Raw genomic sequence first — 24,327 nt, forward strand, 5'->3', positions numbered from 1 at the left:
GATAACAAATAGGTTAGACCAAGGAGAGCCAATGGATGTTATCTATCTTGACTTCCAAAAGGCCTTTGACAAGGCCTCACGGGAGACTGCTGAGTAAAATAAGGGCCCATGGTATTCGAGGCAAGGTACTAACATGGATTGACGATTGGCTGTCAGACAGAAGGCAGAGAGTTGGGATAAAAGGTTCTTTTTCGGAATGGCAACCGGTGACAGGTGGTGTCCCGCAGGGTTCAGTGTTGGGGCCACAGCTGTTCTCTTTATATATTAACGATCTAGATGACGGGACTGGGGGCATTCTGGCCAAGTTTGCCGATGATACAAAGATAGGTGGAGGGGCAGGTAGTATTGAGGAGGTGGGGAGGCTGCAGAAAGATTTAGACAGTTTAGGAGAATGGTCCAAGAAGTGGCTGATGAAATTCAACGTGGGCAAGTGCGAGGTCTTGCACTTTGGAAAAAAGAATAGAGGCATGGACTATTTTCTAAACGGTGACAAAATTCATAATGCTAAAGTGCAAAGGGACTTGGAAGTCCTAGTCCAGGATTCTCTAAAGGTAAACTTGCAGGTTGAGTCCGTAATTAAGAAAGCAAATGTAATGTTGTCATTTATCTCAAGAGGCTTGGAATATAAAAGCAGGGATGTACTTCTGAGGCTTTATAAAGCACTAGTTAGGCCCCATTTAGAATACTGTGAGCAATTTTGGGCCCCATACCTCAGGAAGGACATACTGGCACTGGAGCGGGTCCAGCGGAGATTCACACGGATGATCCCAGGAATGGTAGGCCTAACATACAATGAACGTCTGAGGATCGTGGGATTATATTCATTGGAGTTTAGGAGGTTGAGGGGAGATCTAATAGAAACGTACAAGATAATGAATGGCTTGGATAGGATGGACGTAGGGAAGTTGTTTCCATTAGCAGGGGAGACTAGGACGGGGGGGGCACAGCCTTAGAATAAAAGGGAGTCACTTTAGAACAGAGATGAGGAGAAATTTCTTCAGCCAGAGAGTGGTAGGTCTGTGGAATTCATTGCCACATAGGGCGGTGGAGACCGGGACATTGAGTGTCTTTAAGACAGAAATTGATAAATTCTTGATTTCTCGAGGAATAAAGGGCTATGGGGAGAGAGCGGGTAAATGGAGTTTAAATCAACCATGATTGAATGGTGGAGTGGACTCGATGGGCCGAATGGCCTTACTTCCACTCTTATGTCTTATGGTCTTATGGAAAAAAAACATTGGGCCCAGTTTTCCACTGCAGAGTCAAAAGAATCAAACTTCCCAAATAAAGGCATTTTGCCTGTCAATGGCTTACCCTCAATATGCAGAGGCTGCTAATGAGCCTTTAGGTTGTTCCGTTTTCCACGTCACCATTGTAATAAGTCCACAGAGGCAGAATTCACATCACTAGAATTCCTTTTATTTACCAAACCACCGGCAGACCAACCAGGTGCATTCACCTTGCTGTCTGCACTGGGAATGCTGAGGATCTGACACTCCCTGGTATATACCGAGAAAAGGTTCCCTGATTGGGCCACGAATCAGGGAACTCGTTTTCCAATTGGCCAATCTCAAAGGCCTGGCCTAAGTCATTGCACCTGAAATGAAATGAAAATCGCTTATTGTCACGAGTAGGCTTCAATGAAGTTACTGTGAAAAGCCCCTAGTCGCCATATTCCGGCGCCTGTCCGGGGAGGCTGGTACGGGAATCGAACCGGGCTGCTGGCCTGCTTGGTCTGCTTTAAAAGCCAACGATTTAGCCCAGTGAGCTAAACCAGCCCCTGTGGTAGTCACCACTGTTTGTATATATTACGTATACGAGAAGTAATACGGTAAGGCTCCTGCACTCCAGGTACGGGGGTAGATCCCTGCCTGCTGCCTCCACCCAGTAGACGGAGTATAAATGTGTGTGCTCACCGAGTTGCAGGAGGCAACACATCTCTGCTTAATAAAGCCTCGATTACTCTCTACTCTCATCTTATCGTAATTGATAGTGCATCAATTTATTAAGCTGAGATTTTACAGCGATGGACTTAAGCATCAAGCCAGATCGCCTGCAGCTGCACCCTCATGCAGCCAATGCCACGTCGGCCTTTGACCACTGGCTAGCTTGTTTTGAAGCCTACATCGGATCTGCATCGGAACAACCCTCAGAAGCACAGAAACTCCAGATCCTGTACACACGGTTGAGCTCCGATATTTTTCCCCTTATCCGGGACGCGCCCAACTACGCTTAGGCCATGGTGCTTCTGAAAGAGAACTACACCCGGCCGATCAACAAACTCTACGCCAGGCACCTCCTGCCCACGCGGCAACAACTCCCCGGTGAGTCATTGGACGATTTCTGGCTGTGCCCTGCACGCCCTGGCGAGGGACTGCGATTGCCAGGCAGTTTCGGCCGTTGAACAATCCGAACTCCTAATCAGGGATGCTTTCGTTATGGGCATAGCGTTGGCGTACATCCGCCAGCGCCTCTTAGAAGGGGTTACGCTCGTCCTTGCGGCGACCAAGAAACTCGCGACCTCACTAACGGTAGCCTCCCGTAATGTGTACGCCCCCCGACCACATGGCGTCCCCCTCCTGGACATAGTGGTCCCCACCAGCGACCGCCCCCAGCCAACCCCAAGACTGCGCCGCGCGGCAGCCAGCCAACCCAGGGGGGGGCCAAGTGCTATTTCTGCGGGCAGACAAAGCACCCCCGGCAGCCGCCATTTTCGTCCCCGCAACCCACACGCGGCCCGTGGGAACTGCCATCTTCCTCGCATCAGAACACGTGCGGCCGCCATCTTCCCCCCACCAGACCTCGTGCGGCCCGTGGACGCCGCCATCTTTCACGCCACCTGCCACGTGCGCCCCATGGGCGCCGCCATCTTCGATGCCATTTTGGACGGCGCCTCAGGACCCCTGCTCGTCGGGCACCTCATCGGGCCGCTCATCGCCCGCAACCGCCGCCGATCAGCCCGGGGCCCACCAACACCAGCCGCAGCTCGCCTCCATCACGCTCGACCAGTCCCGGCCACACAACCTCGTAACCGCGACAATGGTGAAAGTCGATGGCCACAAGACACCTTGCCTTCTCGACTCCGGGAGCATGGAGAGCTTCATCCACCCCGATACGGTAAGGCGCTGCTCCCTCGCGGTCCACCCCATTACCCGACGTATCTCCCTGGCCTCCTGATCCCACTCCGTGGAGATCCGGGGGTACTACACCGCCACCCTCACAGTCCAGGGCGTAGAGTTCAGCAACTTCCAGCTCTATGTCCTCCCCAACCTTAACTCTGTCTTGCGACTTGGCTTGGACTTCCAGTACAACCTCTAAAGTCTAACTCTGAAATTCGGGGGGCCCCTACCACCCCTTACTGTATGCAGCCTCACGACCCTTAAGGTCGACCCACCTTCCCTGTTTGCAAACCTCACCCTGGATTGCAAACCTGTCGCCACCAGGAGCAGACGGTACAGTGCCCAGGACAGGACCTTCATCAGGTCAGAGGTCCAGCGGCTACTGCGGGAAGGCATCATTGAGGCCAGCAACAGCCCCTGGAGAGCCCAAGTGGTAGTTGTAAAGACTGGGGAGAAACACAGGATGGTCATTCACTACAGTCAGACCATCATGTGGTACACGCAGCTCGACGCGTACCCCCTCCCATGCATATCTGATATGGTCAATCAGATTGCACAGTATTGGGTCTTCTCGACAGTGGACCTGAAATCTGCCTACCACCAGCTCCCCATCCACAAGGCGGACCGCCCATACACTGCATTCGAACCTGACGGCCGCCTTTCCCACTTCCTTAGGATTCCCTTCAGCGTCACTAATTGGGTCTCGGTCCTTCCAATGGGAGATGTACCGAGTGGTTGACCGGTACGGACTGTGGGCCACCTTCCCGTACCTGGATAACGTCACCATCTGCGGCCACGACCAGCAGGACGACGACGCGAACCTTCTCAAATTTCTCCACACCGCCAAACTCCTGAACCTTACGTCTCACAAAGATAGTCATAGAATCATAGAATTTACAGTGCAGAAGGAGGCCATTCGGCCCATCGAGTCTTCATCGGCTCTTGGAAAGAGCACCCTACCCAAGGTCCCCACGTCCACCCTATCCCCATAACCCAGTAACCCCACCCAACACGAAGGGCAATTATGGACACTATGAGCAATTTAGCATGCCCAATCCACCTAACCCGCACATCTTTGGACTGTGGGAGGAAACCGGAGCACCCGGAGGAAACCCACGCACACACTGGGAGAATGTGCAGACTCCGCACAGACAGCGACTCAAGCTGGGAATCGAACATGGGACCCTGGAGCTGTGAAGCAATTGTGCTATCCACAATGCTACCGTGCTGCCCAGTGTGTGTTCAACACCAACTGCTTAGCCATCCTTGGCTATGTGGTGCAAAATGGAGTTCTAGGGCCTGACCCCTGACCGCATACGTCCCCTCATGGAACTCCCACTCCCCCACTGGCCCTGAAACGATGCCTGGGGTTCTTCTCATACTATGCCCAGTGGGTCCCTAACTATGCGGAAAGGCCCGCCCACTCATTCACTCCACAGTTTTCCCCGACAGCCGAGGCTCACCAGGCCTTCAACCGTATCAAGGCCGACATCGCCAAGGTCGCGATGCACGCGGTCGACGAGACTGTCCCCTTTCAAGTCGAGAGCGATGCATTCAGATGTCGCTCTGGCCGCCACCCTCAACCAGGCAAGCAGACCCGTGTCATTCTTTTCCCGCACCCTCCACGCCTCCGAAATTCGGCACTCCTCTGTCGAAAAGGAGGCCCAAGCCATTGTAGAAGCTGTGCGGCATTGGAGGCATTACCTGGCCGGCAGGAGATTCACTCTGCTCACTGACCAATGGTCGGTTGCCTTAATGTTCAATAACACACAGCGGGGCAAGATCAAAATGATAAAAACTTGAGGTGGAGGATTGAGCTCTCCACCTACAATTACGAGATTTTGTATTGCCCCGGTAAGCTCAATGAGCCCCCCGATGCCCTGTCCTGAGGTACATGTGCCAGCGCACAAGTGGACTGACTCCGGGCCGGACATGATGGTCTCTGTCACCCAGGGGTCACCCAGTTCTTTTACTTTATAAAGGCCCGCAACCTACCCTACTCCATTGCGGAGGTCAGGGCAGTCACCAGAGACTGCCAGGTCTGCGCGGAGTGCAAACCGCACTTCTACCGGCCAGACCGAGTGCACCTGGTGAAGGCCTCCAGCCCCTTTGAACACCTCAGCGTGGATTTCAAAGGGCCCCTCCCCTCCTCCGACTGAAACACGTACTTCCTTAACGTGGTCGATGAATACTGCAGATTCCGCTTCGCCATCCCATGCCCCGATATGACGTCAGCCACAGTCATCAAAGCCCTCAATAGCATCTTTACTCTGTTCGGTTTCCCCGCTTACGTTATCGACCGGGGATCCTCCTTTATGAGCGATGAGCTGCATCAATTCCTGCTCAGCAAGTGCGTTGCCTCGAGCAGGACGACCAGCTACATCCCCCGGGGAAATGGGCAGGTGGAGCGGGAGAACAGGATGGTCTGGAAGGCCGTCATGCTGGCCCTACGGTCTAAAAATCTCCCGGTCTCCCACTGGTAGGAGGTCCTCCCCGACGGCCTCCACTCAATCCGATCACTACTTTGCAATGCAAACCCCCATGAATGTCTTCTTGCCTTCCCTAAGAGGTCCACCTCCGGGGTTTTCGCTCCCAACGTGGCTGGCAGCTCCAGGGCTCGTTCTCCTCCGCAAGCATGTGAGCCTCCACAAGGCATACCCGTTGGTAGAAAGGGTACAGCTACTCCATGCAAACCAGCAGCACGCCTACATGGCATACCCTGACTGCCGCCAAGACACAGTCTCCCTCAGGGACATGGCACCAGCGGGTTCCCCCCCCCCCCAACTGCCCCGGCGTCACCCATCCTCCCCCCTTTGCACCCCACCACAGCCCCCTCTCAAGGCCGATCCGTCCTCCCCTTGGTCCCACCCGGGGATGAAGATGAGGACTACATGCTCCCGGAGTCACCGGCGACCAAACCAGCTCCTGCATCGCCACCGGGGCTACGGCGCTCACAAAGGAGGATCAAGGCACCCGACTGGCTAAATTTGTGAACTTTCAACAAACTGTACACTTTAAAAATGCTCACATACATGTAAATAGTTTTTTCAACACCCCCGCTGGACTGTTTTTTAACAGGGGCTGAATGTGGTAGTCACCACTGTATATATTACGTATACGAGAAGTAATACGGTAAGTCATCCTGTACTACAGGTACGGGGGTAGATCCCTGCCTGCTGGCTCCGCCCAGTAGGTGGAGTATAAATGTATGTGCTCTCCGAGCTGCAGCCATTTCGGCAGGCTGCTGCAGGAGGCTACACGTCTCTGCTTAATAAAGCCTCGATTACTCTCTACTCTCGTCTCGTCGTAATTGATAGTGCATCAGCACCCTGTCCATGCCTTCTAGTCATTTTCTGTCGAGTAGAAGACTGCACCCCTGGGGTTATTCCCCACTTTTGGTCCCAATTAGTCCCCCGAGTCAGGTGACCCTCTTCTGCTTCAAGGGACAATCACCAAAATCATCACATCCCTCCCCCTTCAACTGCTTTATACAATCTTTAATAACTAAGTTACTCAGACTAAATATTATACACATGAGATGGACAATTATAACTCGAGTATTTGAGAGATTTTTCTGTTTCTTGTAGCGCACTGTAATTCTGTTGTCCAAGATGCTTTCACAGAATCAACATTGACAGGAACTGTGGTAACGGTACCTCTTCTGATACAAGCAGTCCATTACTATTTGCTTCCATGGAGACATCTGTTTTCTCGATAACAGATTGATCAGGTTGGGTGGCAGGGTGACACAGTGACTCTCTCACAGTGCCAGGGACCTGGATTCACTTCCAACCTCGGGTGACTGTCTGTGTGAAGCTTGTATGTTCTCCCCGTACCTGCGTGGGTTTCCTCCGGGTGCTCAGTTTTCCTCCCACAGTCCAAAGATGTGCAGGTTAGGTGTGGTGTGGAGTTACAGGGAAGGATGGGAGATTGGACCTAGGTCAGGTGCCCTTTCGGAGGGTCTCTGCAGGCTCAAAGGGCCAAATGGCCTCCTTCTGCACTGTAGGGTGTCTACGATCGGGTACTTAGCTGCTTACAGGTTCAAAAATACTTTGTGATGGCAACACTGACTGAGTGTCTCTACTCCTCAAGTGACCCAAATGTTTATGAATGATCTGTCCCCCATGTCTCTGCGGTACGATAGGAGTCCAGTCTCAGAGACAACAATTACAGGGATCCAACTTGATTAGCTCCCGAAGTTTCATATTATGACACCATCTCATATTATGTACTTAGCATGTTTTTTTATTGTTGCAGTGGTGATGGTTCATTGATGAGATTTTGAGGCTTGAGTGTTCAAACATAAACATATGTACTGGTAAGCTCTAACTAGACACAATTACTAATATGGCCAGTTTTCTCACAATGTCTGTCATGTCTGCCCTCCTTCTGGGTCTTTCATCGCCCTCAAAACAAAGAACAAAGAAAAGTACAGCACAGGAACAGGCCCTTCGGCCCTCCAAGCCTGTGCTGACCATGCTGCCCGTCTAAACTAAAATCTTCTGCACTTCCTGGGTCCGTATTCCTCTATTCCCATCCTATTCATGTATTTGTCAAGATGGCCCTCAAACGTCATTATCATTCCTGCTTCCACCACCTCCTACGGCAACGAGTTCCAGGCACCCACTACCCTCTGTGCAAAAAACTTGCCTTGTACATCTCCTCTAAACCTTGCCCCTCGCACCTTAAACCTATGCCCCCTAGTATTTGACCCCTCTACCCTGGGAAAAAGCCTCTGACTATCCACTCTCTCTATGCCCCTCATAATTTTGGAGACCTCTATCAGGTCGTCCCTCAACCTCCGTCGTTTCAGTGAGAACAAACCAAGTTTATTCAACCGCTCCTCACAGCTAATGCCCTCCATCTCTGGCAACGTCCTGGTAAATCTCTTCTGCACCCTCTCTAAATCCTCCACATCTTTCTGGTGGTGTGGCGACCAGAATTGAACACTATATTCCAAGTGTGGCCTAACTAAGGTTCTACACAGCTGCAACATGACTTGCCAATTCTTATAATCAATGCCCGGCCAATGAAGGCAAGCATGCCGTATGCCTTCTTGACTACCTTCTCCACCTGTGTTGCCCCTTTCAGTGACCTGTGGACCTGTACACCTAGACTGTCAATACTCTTGAGGGATCTACCATTCACTGTATATTCCCTACCTGTATTGGACCTTCCAAAATGCATGACCTCACATTTGTCCGGATTAAACTCCATCTGCCATCTCTCCACCCGTCTCCAAACGATCTAAATCCTGCTGTATCCTCTGACAGTCCTCATCGCTATCCGCAATTCCACCAACCTTTGTGTCGTCTGCAAACTTACTAATCAGACCAGTTACATTTTCCTCCAAATCATTTATTTGATTTGGAGGACTACAAACAGCAAAGGTCCCAGCACTGATCCCTGTGGAACACCACTAGCCACAGCCCTCCAATCAGAAAAGCACCCTTCCATTGCTACTCTCTGCTTTCTATGACCTAGCCAGTTCTGTATCCACCTTGCCAGCTCACCCCTGATCCTGTGTGACTTCACCTTTTGTACCAGTCTGCCATGAGGGACTTTGTCAAAGGCCTTACTGAAGTCCATGTAGACAACATCCACTGTCCTACCTGCATCAATCATTTTTGTGACCTCTTCGAAAAGCTCGATCAAGTTACTGAGACCGGACCTCCCCTTCACAAAACCGTGCTAATATGTCTATTTGCTTCCAAATGGGAGTAGATCCTGTCTCAAAGAATTCTCTCCAGTAATTTCCCTACCAGTGACGTAAGGCTCACCAGCCTGTAGATCCCTGGATTATCCTTGCTACCCTTCTTAAACAAAGGAACAACATTGGCTATTCTCCAGTCCTCCGGGACATCACCTGAAGACAGTGAGGATCAAAAAATTTCTGTCAAGACCCCAGCAATTTTCTCTCTTGCTTCCTTCAGTATTCTGGGGTAGATCCCATCAGGTCCTGGGAACTTATCTACCTTAATATTTTTCAAGATGCCCAACACCTCGTCTTTTTGGATCTCAATGTGGCCCAGGCTATCTACACACCCTTCTCCAGACTCAACATCCACCAATTCCTTCTCTTTGGTGAATACTGATGCAAAGTATTCATTTAGTACCTCGCCAATTTCCTCTGTCTCCACACATAGATTCCCTCCCCTGTCCTTCAGTGGGCCAACCCTTTCCCTGGCTACCCTCTTGCTTTTTATGTATGTGTAAAAACCCTTGGGATTTTCCTTAACCCTATTTGCCAATGACTTTTCGTGACCCCTTTTAGTCCCTCCTTCTTGGTCTTTCATTGCCCTCCTTCTGGGGTCTTCCATTGCCCTCCTTCTGGGATCTTTCAGTGCCACCACCTTGAAGACTTTTGTTGCTGATGGACCTCTATCTGGGTTTTCTTCAATCTTCCTGGCCACAGCCATGTGTCTTGTCTTGCAGTTGCTGCTTTAAATACAATTGCGCTTTAAGTCTCATCTTTCAGCTGCCAGCAGCTTCCGTGTGTTTTTCTCTCTCTTTTGAAGTTTTGACGCTTCTCCTTTGAACCATTGTTTTTACTTTTAAAGCTAGATTTTTCCTGGTGCAAAGCCCTCTGGCAATCTCCGCAGTTTTTTTGGTCTACTGCCGTTTGGAGACTCCGTTATCCCCGCGTTTGATGTGTCCGATTCGTTTGGTGATTTCACTGCAACATCCAGCGCTGTCGAAGTCCAGGGCACCCTTGTTTTCAAAACATTAACACTTTATTTGCAAACAGTTTGGAGACTTCTCCTCTAAAAACTGCAAAACTTCGCTGCCTGCAGTCCATCAGTGCAGGGACTGAAATTAGTAGGTCATACTGCCCTTCAAGGGCTTCTTCACCATTTAATACCATTGTAAATGATCTACCTAAACTTAATTTCCCTGTGATTCCCGAAGCGGTCAATAGACCTATTGATCTGTCTATAAAATACGCACCAGTGAAACATCCACAACACTATGGGATAAATAATTCCAATGTTTCCTGATCCTCTGAGTGAAGAAAGTTCTCATCTCAGTCCTAAATGATAGAGTATTTTCTTTCACTCTTTCATGGATGTGGGTGTTGTTGGCAAGACCAGCATTTCTTGCCCATCCCGAATTGAGTGGCTTGTTTCTGAGGGCTGCTAAGGGTTAACCACGTCACTTTTGTGGAGTCACATTTTGTCCAGATCAGGTAATGGCTGAACAGCATTAAGTCTTATGACAATCAGTGGTAGCACCTTGGTCACTATAAATAAGACTAGTTTTAATTTTCACGTTGTTCCTGTTAACTTGACAGTTCCCATACATCTGCTGCTCTTGGTGGTATAGGTAGCTATTTTGGAAGGTGCTGTTAAAAGAGCCTTGGGGAGTTGCTGCAGTGCATCTTGTAGATGGTACATACTGCTGCCCCTGTGCATCAGTGCTGGAGGAAGTGAACATTTAAGATGGTGGCTGGGTTGCCGATAAGCTAGGAGGGGGCATGAGAAGTCCTTGGCGGATCGGATCAAGGAAAACCCCAAAGCTTTTTACTCTAATGTGAGAAATAAAAGAATGACCAGGGTGAGGGTAGGGCCGGTCACGGACAGTAGTGGGAACTTGTGCATGGAGTCAGAAGAAATAGGAGAGGCATTGAATGAATACTCTTCAGTGTTCACCAAGAAGAGGGGCCATGTTTTTGAGGATGAGAGTGTGATACAGGCGGGTAGGCTGGAGGAGGTAGATGTTTTGAGGAAGGATGTATTAGCAATTTTGAAAAATCTGAGGGTCGACAAGTCCCCTGGGCAAGATGGGATATATCCAAGGATTCTTTGGGAGGCAAGGGATGAGATTGCAGAGCCTTTGGCTTTGATCTCTGTCTTCACTGTCCACAGGGATAGTGCCAGAGGACGGGAGAGTGGTGAATGTTGTTCCTCTGTTCAAGAAAGGGACTAGGAATGACCCGGGTAATTATAGGCCAGTTAGCCTTACTTCGGTGGTCGGTAAGTTAATGGAAATGTCCTGAAGGATAGGATTTATGACCATTTGGAAAGATAAAGCTTAATCCGGGATAGTCAACACGGATTCTTGCCTCACAAATTTGATTGAATTCTTTGAGGAGGTAACTAAGTGTGTAGATGAAGGTGGAGCAGTTGATGTCGTAGACATGGATTTTAGTAAGGCGTTTGATAAGGTTCCCCATGGTCGGCTCATGAAGAAAGTAAGGAGGTGTGGGATAGAGGGAAATTTGGCCAATTGGTTAAGTAACTGGCTATCTCATAGAAGACAGAGGGTGGTGGTGGATGGAAAATTTTCAGACTGGAGACCAGTTAGCCAGCTTGTACCACAGGGATCAGTGCTGGGTCCTCTGCTATTTGTGACTTTTATCAATGACTTGGAGGAGGGGGCTGAAGGGTGGGTCAGTAAATTTGCTGATGACACCAAGGTTGGTGGAGTAGTGGATGAGGTGGAGGGCTGTTGTAGGCTGCAAAGAGACATTGATAGGATGCAGAGCTGGACCGAAAAATGGCAGATGGTTCTAATCCTGATAAGTGCGAGGTGATTAATTTTGGTAGAAAAAAATTGAATGCGATTACAGAGTCAACGGCAGGGTTCTGAGGAATGTGGAGGAACAGAGAAATCTTGGGGTTCATGTCCACAGATCTCTGAAGGTTGCCACTCAAGTGGGTAGATCCGTGAAGAAGGCTTATAGTGTGTTAGCGTTTATTAACAGGGGGCTTGAGTTTAAGAGCCGTGGGGTTTACTGCAAATATACATGACCCTGGTCAGACCACATTTGGAGTATTGTTTGCAGTTCTGGTCACCTCATTATAGGAAGGATGTGGAAGCATTGGAAAGGGTGCAAAGGAGATTTACATAGAATTTACAGTGCAGAAGGAGGCCATCAAGTCTGCACTGGCTCCTGGAAAGAGCACCCTACCCAAGGTTAACACCTCCACTCTATCCCCATAACCCAGTAACCCCACCCAACACTAAGGGCAATTTTGGACACTATCATCTTATAAACCTCTATTAAGTTGCCTCTAATCCTCCTCCGCTCCAAAGAGAAAAGCCTTAGCTCCCTCAACCTTTCCTCATGAGACCTATCCTGCAAACCAGGCAGCATCCTGAGGGCAGCACGGTAGCATTGTGGATAGCACAATCGCTTCACAGATCCAGGGTCCCAGGTCCCAGGTCCCAGGTTCGATCTTTGGATCACATCTTTGGACTATGGGAGGAAACCGGAGCACCCGGAGGAAACCCACGCACACACAGGCAGGATGTGCAGACTCCGCACAGACAGTGACCCAAGCCGGAATCGAACCTGGGACCTGGGACCTGGGACCCTGGAGCTGTGAAGCGATTGTGCTATCCACAATGCTACCGTGCTGCCCTCAGGATGCTGCCTGGTTTGCAGGATAGGTCTCATGAGGAAAGGTTGAGGGAGCTAAGGCTTTTCTCTTTGGAGCGGAGGAGGATTAGAGGCAACTTAATAGAGGTTTATAAGATGATGAGGGGGATAGATAGAGTGGACGTTCAGAGACTATTTCCTCGGGTGGTTGTGGCTGTTACAAGGGGGCATAACTATAAGATTCAGGGTGGGAGATATAGGAGTGATATCCAAGGTAGGTTGTTTACTCAGAGAGTGGTTAGGGTGTGGAATGGACTGCCTGCTGTGATAGTGGAGTCGGACACTTTAGGAACTTTCAAGTGGTTATTGGATAGGCACCTGGAGCACACCAGAATGCCAGGGAGTGGGATAGCTTGATCTTGGTTTCGGACAATGCTCGGCACAACATCGAGGGCCGAAGGGCCTGTTCTGTGCTGTACTGTTCTATGTCTATGTCAAATGGGCTGCTTTGTCTGGAATGGTAAGAAGTCTTACAACACCAGGTTAAACTCCAACAGATTTGTTTTGAATCACTGGCTTTCGGAGCACAGCTCCTTGTCATTCTGCTTTTGGTTTCTCTGCAGACCACTGTCCTAGGAGCTGTTCTCTGCAAACTAGTGATTCAAAACAAACCTGTTGGAATTTAACCTGGTGTTGTAAGACTTCTTAATGTGCTCACCCCAGTCCAATGCCGGCATCTCCACATCATGTCGAGAATAGTGTTAACGTTCTTGGGTGTGATTTGAACTGCACTCATCCAGGCAAATGGGGAGTATTCCATCTCACTCCTGACTTGTGCATTGTTAGGTGATGGACAGGCTTTGTGGAGTCAGGAAGTGAGTTAGTTGCTGCAGGATTCCCAGCCTCTGGTCTGCTCTGGTAGCCGCAGTATTTATATGGGTAGCCCAGCACAGTTTCTGGTCAATGTAACTTTCAGGATGTTTATAGTAGGGGATTCAGCCATAGTAATGCCACTGAATATCACTGAATATGATTAGATTTTCAAATTAGAGATGGTCATTATCGGATCTTGTATGGCTTGAATGCCACTTGTCACTGTACAGTTCAAGCCTGTATATTGTCTCAGAATACGGTACTTATTGTAAGGATCCTCTTGTTAATCCCTGTTTGAGCCGCTCCAAAATGACGCTGGTAATCTAGTGATGGGAGACAAGGAAATAGCTGAGGAACTTAATAAGTACTTTGCGTCAGTCTTCACAGTAGAAGACATGAGTAATATCCCAACAATTCAGGAAAGTCAGGGGGCAGAGTTGAATATGGTTGCCATCACAAAAGAGAAAGTGCTAGAGAAACTAAAAGGTCTGAAAATTGATAAATCTCCGGGCCCAGATGGGCTACATCCTAGAGTTCGAAAGGAGATAGCTGAAGAAATAGTGGAGGCGTTAGTTATGATCTTTCAAAAGTCACTGGAATCATGGAAAGTCCCAGAGGATTGGAAAATCGCTGTTGTAACCCCCCTGTTCAAGAAGGGAACAAGAAAAAATATGGAAAATTATAGGCCAATTAGCCTAACCTCGGTTGTTGGCAAAATTCTAGAATCCATCGTTAAGGATGAGATTTCTAAATTCTTGGAAGTGCAGGGTCGGATTAGGACAAGTCAGCATGGATTTAGTAAGGGGAGGTCGTGCCTGACAAACCTGTTAGAGTTCTTTGAAGAGATAACAAATAGGTTAGACCAAGGAGAGCCAATGGATGTTATCTATCTTGACTTCCAAAAGGCCTTTGACAAGGTGCCTCACGGGAGACTGCTGAGTAAAATAAGGGCCCATGGTATTCGAGGCAAGGTACTAACATGGATTGACGATTGGCTGTCAGACAGAAGGCAGAGAGTTGGGATAAAAGGTTCTTTTTCGGAATGGCAACCGGTGACAAGTGGTGTCCCGCAGGGTTCAGTGTTGGGGCCACAGCTGTTCTCTTTATATATTAACGATCTAGATGACGGGACTGGGGGCATTCTGGCCAAGTTTGCCGATGATACAAAGATAGGTGATGGGGCAGGTAGTATTGAGGAGGTGGGGAGGCTGCAGAAAGATTTAGACAGTTTAGGAGAATGGTCCAAGAAGTGGCTGATGAAATTCAACGTGGGCAAGTGCGAGGTCTTGCACTTTGGAAAAAAGAATAGAGGCATGGACTATTTTCTAAACGGTGACAAAATTCATAATGCTGAAGTGCAAAGGGACTTGGGAGTCCTAGTCCAGGATTCTCTAAAGGTAAACTTGCAGGTTGAGTCCGTAATTAAGAAAGCAAATGTAATGTTGTCATTTATCTCAAGAGGCTTGGAATATAAAAGCAGGGATGTACTTCTGAGGCTTTATAAAGCACTAGTTAGGCCCCATTTAGAATACTGTGCAATTTTGGGCCCCACACCTCAGGAAGGACATACTGGCACTGGAGCGGGTCCAGCGGAGATTCACACGGATGATCCCAGGAATGGTAGGCCTAACATACGATGAACGTCTGAGGATCGTGGGATTATATTCATTGGAGTTTAGGAGGTTGAGGGGAGATCTAATCGAAACTTACAAGATAATGAATGGCTTGGATAGGATGGACGTAGGGAAGTTGTTTCCATTAGCAGGGGAGACTAGGACGCGGGGGCACTGCCTTAGAATAAAAGGGAGTCACTTTAGAACAGAGATGAGGAGAAATTTCTTCAGCCAGAGAGTGGTAGGTCTGTGGAATTCATTGCCACAGAGGGCGGTGGAGGCCGGGACGTTGAGTGTCTTTAATACAGAAATTGATAAATTCTTGATTTCTCGAGGAATTAAGGGCTATGGGGAGAGAGCGGGTAAATGGAGTTGAAATCAACCATGATTGAATGGTGGAGTGGACTCGATGGGCCGAATGGCCTTACTTCCGCTCCTATGTCTTATGGTCTTATGGACTCTTGTTTTTCTCCTTTTAATTTCTGTTATTTGCTATTTCAATTTTTGTATCTGGACAATTAATGTGCCTATGCCTTTAAAATGGACTTCACCTTTAATTCGGGTGGCTAGGAAACTGAGGATTGACCTATGACCCAAGGCAAGTCAGGTTGCAAAGAGCCTCTACGTTTCAGATGAGCTGATTCCAGGGAGATCAGTGCTAACGCATCTTGATGGACTAGGCTGTCAGCCAATGAGCTGGCTCAACTTTCCGGGCCTTTGTTGATACTCAATCCTGATTGGTGCTGACTATTCTGGAATGTTTTGCAGAGCTAAGAAGGATTCATCTTGCTTTCAGTTTTAAAAATCCAGCTGCAGAGCAACACCTCTGCTGGAGCTCTCTCCAGGAAAACGATCCAGCCAGCTTTTGCTCTCTATCCAACCTATGAGTGTTTAATTCCTGAAGGTAGAGCTGGAGGGAACTCTCTGGATTTTTCTTCCTGAAATGTTAACAGATCTCTAAAAAATCTCATGGAAACTATCTCTGATACTCTGTACTCCCCGAGTAATGCTGGAGGACATTCTGGTGGGCCTAGAAACCAGTTAAGTTTAAAACACAGGCTAGGACACTACCCTGAGGAACTCCTACAATGATGTCTCAGGACTGACATGATTGATCTCCAACAACCACAACTGTCTATCTTTGTGTTAGGTATGAATCCAACTAGTGGAGGGTTTTACCCCTGATTCCTGTTGACCTCCATTTTGCAAGAGCTTCTTGATGCCACACTTGGTCAAATACTGCCTTGATGTCAAGGGCAGTCACTCTCACCTAACCTCTGGAGTCCAGTTGTTGCGTCCATGTTTGGACCAAGGCTGTAATGAAGTCAGGAAATGAATGGCCCTGACAGAACACAAACTGAGTGTCCGTGAGCAGGTTATTGCTGTACTGTTTGATGGCACTGCCAACGACCATCACTTTGCTGATGATTGAGAGTAGACTGATGGGGCAGGTATTGGCCCGATTGGATTTCTCCTGCTTTCTACTGGGCAACTTTGCACTTTGCTGGGTAGATGTCAATGTTGTAGCTGTACAGGGTGCAGCTAATTCCAGAGCCCAGGTCTTCAGTACTATTGCTGACATATTGTCAGGACCGTAACTTTTGCAGTATCCAGTGCCTTAAGCAGTTACTTGATATTACGTGAAGTAAATCGAATTGGCTGAAGACTGACACCTGTGATGATGGGGATCTCTGGAGGAGGCCGAGATGGTCACCCATGCGGCGCTTTCGACTGAAGATTGTTGTGAATGCTTCAGCCTCATCTTTTGCACTTGTCTGCTGGGCTCCTACAACATTGAGGATGCGGACATTTGTGGAGCCCCCTCCTCTGGTTAATTAATAATAATACTCATAATAATCGCTTATTGTCACAAGTAGCCTTCAATGAAGTTACTGTGAAAAGCACCTAGTCGCCCCATTCTGGCGCCTTTTTGGGGAGGCCTGTTCCGTATTACAAGCCAGCTGTTTAGCCCACTGTGCTAAGCCAGCACCAGATTGTTGTTTAATTGTCCACCACCTGCTCCCATTCAGCCTGGAAGAGGCAGGGTTTCAAAGCCTGAGCTGATCTGTTGGTTGTGGGATGACTTCGGTCTGTCTAGCTTCCACTGTTGACACGAAAGTGGTCCTGCATTGTGGTTCACCAGATTGACACCTCATTTATAGCTTGTCAAAGGGATCATGCCTCTTTCTTCTAAACTCTAGAGAGTACAGACCCAATTTACTCAGGCTTCTATTGTTGGACAACCCTCTCCTCGCTTGAACTAATCTTGTAACATTTTCTGGACTGCCTCTGTAGGTATATCGGGCGCGATTCTCCCGAGTTACGAAAAATCGGGAAGCTGGCGTCAAAAACGGGCGCGTTTGACGCCAGCCTCCGCCCCCCCCCCCGACCGGGAACCGATTCTGCTCCCCGGTCGGGGCTAGCATCGCGCGGCCGTGAACTCCGGCATCGCGGGCTTAACGAATTTCGTTAAGCCCGCTAGCCAAAGGTAGCGACGGCTGACGCGTCAGATGACGTCAGCCGCGCATGCGCGGATTGGACGACTCCAACCCGCGTATGCGCGGATGACGTCATCAATATGCGTGAAACCCGCGCATGCGCGGGCCGGTATGCCCCTCAGCTGCCCCGCGAATGGATCCAGCGGGGCGGCGGAGGGAGAAAGAGTGCGCGGGGTAAGTACCCGCTGCCGATCGCGGGCCCATGGCACCCTTGGCACGGCCGTGGTACGGCCATGCCAATCGGTGCCATGGTTCCCCAGATCGGGACTTTACGGCCGTTTTTACGAATGGTCAGACCAGGTGTGTTTTACGTTCATAAAAACGGCCGTAAAGGCCCTGGAAATCGGCCCATCGGCCAGGCGAGAATCGCTGCTCGCCGTAAAAAAACGGCGAGCAGCAATTCGTGTCGGGGGGCGGCCGTGGGGGGGGGGGGGGGGGGGGGGGGGGGGGGGGGGGGGGGAGAGAATAGCGGGAGGGCGTCGGACCAGCGCGTCCGTAAAAATTTACTCCGCCCGCTATTCTCCGATCTTTCGTAAGTCCGGAGAATTGCGCCCATCCTTCCTTAGGAATTGAGACAGAAACTTTGTGCTGTGCACCAGGTCTGTTCTCACCAAAGTTCCATAAAATAATAGCAAGCATTCATTAATGCAGAGAGATTGAAGTATGGTAGTAAAGGACAGCATTCCATTTAACTTCCTGATTGCTTGGTTACATCTGAATACTTTCTGTGATTTTTAACTTTTACAAGTTTTATACCTCTTAGGAAATATTGCTTAATTTGTGAGTATAGGATAACAGATTCAGAGAACTACCTCAGTGCAGGAAGAGGCCATTTGGCCCATCAAGTCTGCACCGACCCTCTGAAAGAGAGCCCTAACTAGGCTCCCACCATATTCCCTGCAGCACTATAACCCCACCTAACCCGCATATCCCTGGACACTCTGGGCAATTTAGCACGGCCAATCCATCTACACTGCGCAACTTTGTACTGTTGGAGGAAACCGGAGCACCCGGAGGAAATCCATGCAGACACGGAGGGAATATGGAAACTCCAGTCACCCAAGGCTGGAATTGAACCCTGGTCCCTGGTGCTGTGAGGCAGCAGTGCTAACCACTGTGCCTCCCCTGTGAGTTATCTGCCTTTGGGCATTCAGAAGCCTGTGTGGCTGCACAATATGATGGGGTAAAACATTCCAGAATCTGTAAACTCTTTACTCTCAGGAACTTTGAACGATATCAGCTGACCTTTCCCACTGCTGTATTTCAAACAACCAGCTGAAACTTCAAACCAGGAATCTCTTGCCTCAGAGCCATTAAGCATCTTCAAATCATTCCAGAAGCCAAGGAAATCAGAGTGAAGTTGTTTAACTTTACTGACTGGAAGAATTATCAACCGTGTTCCACTGCTACCAACATGGTGAAAGCTGGGATGGGATCGACCCCTCAGCATTTGCCTAAGATGCTGGAATAGTTGGCATGATGGTGTTGGTTACCCGTTGGTATCAAAACTGCCCCCAACTCAAGAATGAAAGGAACAACGTAAAGAAAAAAATAGAAAATTCAACATAATTAATGAAATAGATGATCCCACATCATTTACAACAAAATGTCAATATAATAGACTGCTGACTCTGCCTGTTGTGTTCCTTACACATTGGACAATAATCATATCTTTTAGCTAGCTACTGAGTAACCCTCGTATGAAAATGGAATGAATGTACAGCCACTTACCCATGCATAGTGAGACTGGTCTTGGAAAGAAGTGCTATCACAAGGAGGCTATAGAATACGAAGACTCCCAGAACTTGTTCAGCCATGTCCTGAATCTGTTCCCAGTATCAGCAAGCTCACATGGGACAGTGGTCTGCAGAAAAAACAAAAGCAGAATGACATTAAATAGATGGACAAGTCTATACAAACTCTCCTTTTCACTCTTTTTCTTAGTCATTCTCTCTCTCTTTCCCTCTCTCTCTCTCGTTTCTGCCCTGTGTTCACCTTTCAGAAATGTTACTGTCATCATGGATAAAGCTTTTTATAAACTGTTAAATTTTAATTTGGGTTTACTCAGCTCCACACAGGCTCATGGCTGGCTGCCTTTCAATTAGTTGGACTAGTTATTGTCACCGTTGTCCAATTAGCACATTCCTCAATCCGTGCACTGTCCGAAACATGGGATTGAACACCTTTGCTCCTTCGCATGAGAATTTCTTACCAGAGGGTCGAGAGGCTTTGCAAGGTTCAACACACATGTGCCACCTCAATTGAAGTGATAGTAAACCAACTCTTTGATAATACTAATAATCTTTATTATTGTCACAAATAGGCTTACATTAACACTGCAATTAAGTTACTGTGAATATCCCCTAGTTGCTACACTCCGGCGTCTGTTCGGTTATACGGAGGGAGAATTCAGAATGTCCAATTCACCTAACCTGCACATCTTTGGACTGTGGGATCCAACCGGAGCACACAGAGGAAACCAATGCAGACACGGGGAGAACGTGCAGACTCCACACAGACAGTGACCCAAGTCGGGAATCAAACCTGGGAGCCTGGCATTGTGAAGCAACAGTGCTAACCACTGTGCTATTGTGCCATCCAATTGACGCAATCCAAATGACACAATCATCTGTGCGTTTGTGATCCTTGCTAGTCCAATTTATCACAAGATGATGGTGTGGTGGTAATACCACTAGCCCAGGCTCTGGGGACATGGGTTCAAAGCCCAGTTGATATAATTTTAATTCAGTTGATAAATCTGGAATAGAAAGCTTTTCTCAGTAATGGTGACCATGAAACAATCATTGATATTTACACAAACCCATCTGGTCCACTAATGTCCTTTTAGGGAAGGAAACCTCAAGTTCTTACCTTGTCTGGCCTACAAATTACTCCAGGCCCACAGCAATGTGGTGGCACAGTGGTTAGCATTGCTGCCTCACATCCATCCCGAGCCTCAACATCCGTCATGTCCCTCTCTTTGGTGAATACCGATGCAAAGTACTCATTAAGAATCTCACTCATTTCCCCTGACTCCACGCAACAATTCCCTCTTTTGTCTTTGAGTGGGCCAATCCTTTCTCTAGTTACCCTCTTGCTCCTTATGTACGAATAACAGGCTTTGGGATTTTCCTTAACCCTGTTAGCCAAAGATATTTCATGACTCATTTTCGCCCTCTTTATTGCGCGTTTGAGATTTGCCCTACTTTCCCGATATTCCTCCAAAGCTTCATCAGTTTTGAGTCGCCTCGATCTTATGTATGCATCCTTTTTCATCTTAGCTAGTCTCACAATTCCACCCGTCATCCATGGTTCCCTAATCTTGCCATTTCTGTCTCTCATTTTCACAGGAACATGTTTGTCCTGCGCTCTAATCAACCTTTCCTTAAAAGACTCCCACATTTCAAATGTGGATTTACCATTAAACAGCTGCTCCTAATCCACATTCCCTAGCTCCTGCTGAATTTTGTTGTACTTGGCCTTTCCCCAATTTAGCACTCTTCCCTTAGGACCACTCTCGTCTTTGTCCATGAGTATTTTAAAACTTACGGAATTGTGAACGCTATTCCCAAAGTAATCGCCGACTGAAACTTCAACCACCTGGCCGGGATCATTCCCCAATACCAGGTCCAGTATGGCCCCTTCTCGAGTTGGACTATTTACATACTGCTCTAAAAAACTCTCCTGGATGCTCCTTACAAATTCTGCTCCATCCACACCTCCAACACGACATGAGTCCCATTCAATGTTGGGGAAGTTAAAATCTCCCATCACAACCACCCTATTGCTCCTACATTGTTCTATAATCTGTCTACATATTTGTACCTCTACTTAACGCTCGCTTTTGGGAGGCCTGTAGTAAAGTCCCAAAAATGTTACTGCACCCTTCCTATTTCTTAGCTCTATCCATATTGCCTCAGTGCTCAAATCCTCCATTGTGCCCTCCTTAATCACAGCTGTGATATCATCTCTGACAAGTAATGCAACTCCTCCACCCCTTTTACCTCCCTCTCTATCCATCCTGAAGCATCTATACCCTGGGATATTTAGTTGCCAGTCTTGCCCTTCCCTCAACCAAGTCTCAATAATACCAATAACATCATATTCCCCGATACAAATCCAAGCCCTAAATTCATCTGCCTTACCTGCTACACTTCTTGCATTAAAACAAATGCACCTCAGACCACCTGTCCCTTTGCATTCATCATCTCTTCCTTGTCTACTCTTCCCCTTAGTCACATTGAGCTTATTACCTAGTACCTTACTGGCTTTAGTTGCTGCCTCTTTACTGACCTCTAACTTCCTAATCTGGTTCCCATCCCCCTGCCACATTAGTTTAAAACCTCCCCAACCGTGTTAGCAAAAGCACCCCCTAGGACATTGGTTCCAGTCCTGCCCAAGTGTAGACCATCTGGTTTGTATTGGTCCCACTTCCCCCAGAACCGGTTCCAATGTCCCAAAAATCTAAACCCCTCCCTCCTGCACCATCTCTCAAGCCACGTATTCATTCTGACTATTCTTAAATTTCTACTCTAACTGTCTCGTGACAATGGTAGCAATCCTGATATTATTACCTTTGAGGTCCTACTTTTTAACTTATCTCCTAACTCCCTAAATTCTGATTGTAGGACCTCATCCCATTTTTTATCTATATCGTTGGTGCCTATATGCACCACGACAACTGGCTGTTCACCCTCCCCCTTCTGTATGTCCTCTAGCCGATCTGAGACATCCCTGACCCGTGCACCCGGGAGGCAACATACCATTCGGGAGTCTCGTTTTCGACCACAGAAAGGCCTGTCTACTCCCCTTACAATTGAATCCCCTATGACTATAGCCCTGCCAGTCTTTTTCCCGCCCTTCTGTGCAGCAGAGCCAGCCTGGGTACCATGAGCCTGGCTACTACTGCCTTCCCCTGGTGAGTCATTTCCCCCAACAGTATCGAAAATGGTATACCTGTTTTGGAAGGAGATGACCGCAGGGGACACCTGCACTGCCTTCCTGCTCTTTCTCTGCCTTTTGATCACCCATTCCCTGTCTCCCTCACCAATCCTAATCTGCGGTGTGACCAACTCACTGAACGTGCTATCCACAACCTCCTCAGCATCGCGGATGCTCCAAACTGAGTCCATCCGCAGCTCCATAGCCATCATGCGGTCTAACAGGAGCTGCAGCTGGACACTTCCCGCACATGAAGGAGTCAGGGGCACGGCCGTGTCCCTCAACTCCCACATTGAGGCCTGCCAAAGTTCACGGTGGAAACAGACCATAGGCCTGTAGTCCACATAGTCCAAAAGGATTTAAATGACATGTCACCTCTGCTGCAGCGAATTCTTCTTCGTCTCTGCCGATATGACTTCAAACTCGTCTACACACCGGGTAAGGAGCTGATCATTGAAGATGCCCTAATCCGAACCATCACCACGCCGTGTGAACAGGGCGACGTCATTCACTACATTGAAGCACAGGTGCATTTGTGTGCCAGCAACCTCCCAGTCACCGATGAACGAGTTTTTATCATAGAATTTACAATGCAGAAGGAGGCCATTCGGTCCATCGAGTTTGCACCGGCTCTTGGAAAGAGCACGCTACCCAAAGTCAACACCTCCACCCTATTCCCTTCAGATCTGCCTGTGCTGGCTCCAGACAATGTTGTCCGCGTTCAGCTGCCTGAGGGAGGTTGGTCAGCCCCAGCTTTTGTCATCAGACAGGCTGCTCCCAGGTCTTTCGTTGTCCAAATGGCTGATGGCTCCATTCTACGGTGCAACAGGAGGGCGCTGCGTAAAGTTCCCTGCCCACGCCCTGACCGCACTTCTCCACATGTCATCATGCCTCCTCCAGACATCTTGCACCACAAGGTCACCAATCTGGCAGCGATCCCGCCTGTCCACGAGGCCACCGAGATGGCAGCCATCCCGCCTGTCCAGGTGCCGGTGTCCCCCCTTCCACCTCTGAGGCGATTGACAAGAATTCGTCGCACGCCACAAAGACTGAATCTGTAGACTTAAATCTTGTAAAATTTGCTCTGCATCTGCACGATAGACACCTTCCAATGTACATATGTTCATTCATTCCCCACATAGTCATGCATGTATTTTCAGCCACATTCCAAAATTTATTTTAAAAGGGGGAGATGTCATAATATCCACTCATGTATATCATGAGATGCAGACAGGCAGTGATTGACACACAGAATAACCAATGAACACACACGACACAGAACAACCAATCACCAGACAGGACACCACCACTATAAAGCCCACAGGGCATTAAGGCTCTCCCCCTCTCACAGGGCACAACTACTGAGATAGTCACAGTGCACAGGCCAGTGAACATCATCATCATCTGGTAGAGAGCTAGTCTGGTCAAGCCAGTATCAGTTCGGTTAATAGAGTGTCAACCCACAGCAGATTATGTACAGCAATCAGCAAGTTCAATAAAAGTGTTGGACAATCTCCTATGTCAGAAGTCTGCTTCTGCTGTTCGTTTCACTGCATCCAGTTGCAGTTGATGTTAGACCAACTCAGATAACATATCAGGATCGAGGATGATGATGGCCGACAGTGTGATGAGCTCTGGTGCTCCGCATAGTTTTACAGAGTCTGACGCAGTCCCAATGTCTGCCCAGGTGCCCCCCCGCATGCGTGCTAGCCATTCCATCAGACCTTCAGGGAAGGATGTGGTCCGGGATGGTGGGAGGGGTTGTGGGGTGGTGCTGGGTCACTCTCTGTGTAGGCCCTACACATGACATCCCTACATCTCTAACCCAATCCCCTGCCACACCCGAGGGTAACTCTGGGGGGAACGTCGGACTGCACTTGGGGCCCAGCCTGTGCTTTCCTCCAATACCTTCACCCCCACATCAGTGGCCTATCCCCATCTGCACCCCTCCACTACAGCCT

The 24,327-nt window shown here is 48.7% G+C and overlaps 1 protein-coding gene across 3 annotated transcripts in view; it reads right to left on the reverse strand.

The window, feature by feature from the left end:
* Positions 1 to 24,327, reverse strand: part of LOC119952139 (gamma-aminobutyric acid receptor subunit alpha-3-like) — a 514,541-nt gene that overhangs the window by 448,064 nt on the left and 42,150 nt on the right. For all 3 annotated transcript variants that reach the window (XM_038775725.1, XM_038775723.1, XM_038775726.1), the window contains one exon: positions 19,157 to 19,289. In XM_038775725.1, the coding sequence (XP_038631653.1) occupies positions 19,157 to 19,242 (86 nt within the window). In that variant the 5' untranslated portion in view covers positions 19,243 to 19,289. The remainder of the gene's footprint in view (positions 1 to 19,156; positions 19,290 to 24,327) is intronic.

The sequence above is a fragment of the Scyliorhinus canicula genome, chromosome 17, assembly GCF_902713615.1.
Source record: "Scyliorhinus canicula chromosome 17, sScyCan1.1, whole genome shotgun sequence".
In the NCBI taxonomy this organism is placed as follows: Eukaryota; Metazoa; Chordata; class Chondrichthyes; order Carcharhiniformes; family Scyliorhinidae; genus Scyliorhinus; species Scyliorhinus canicula.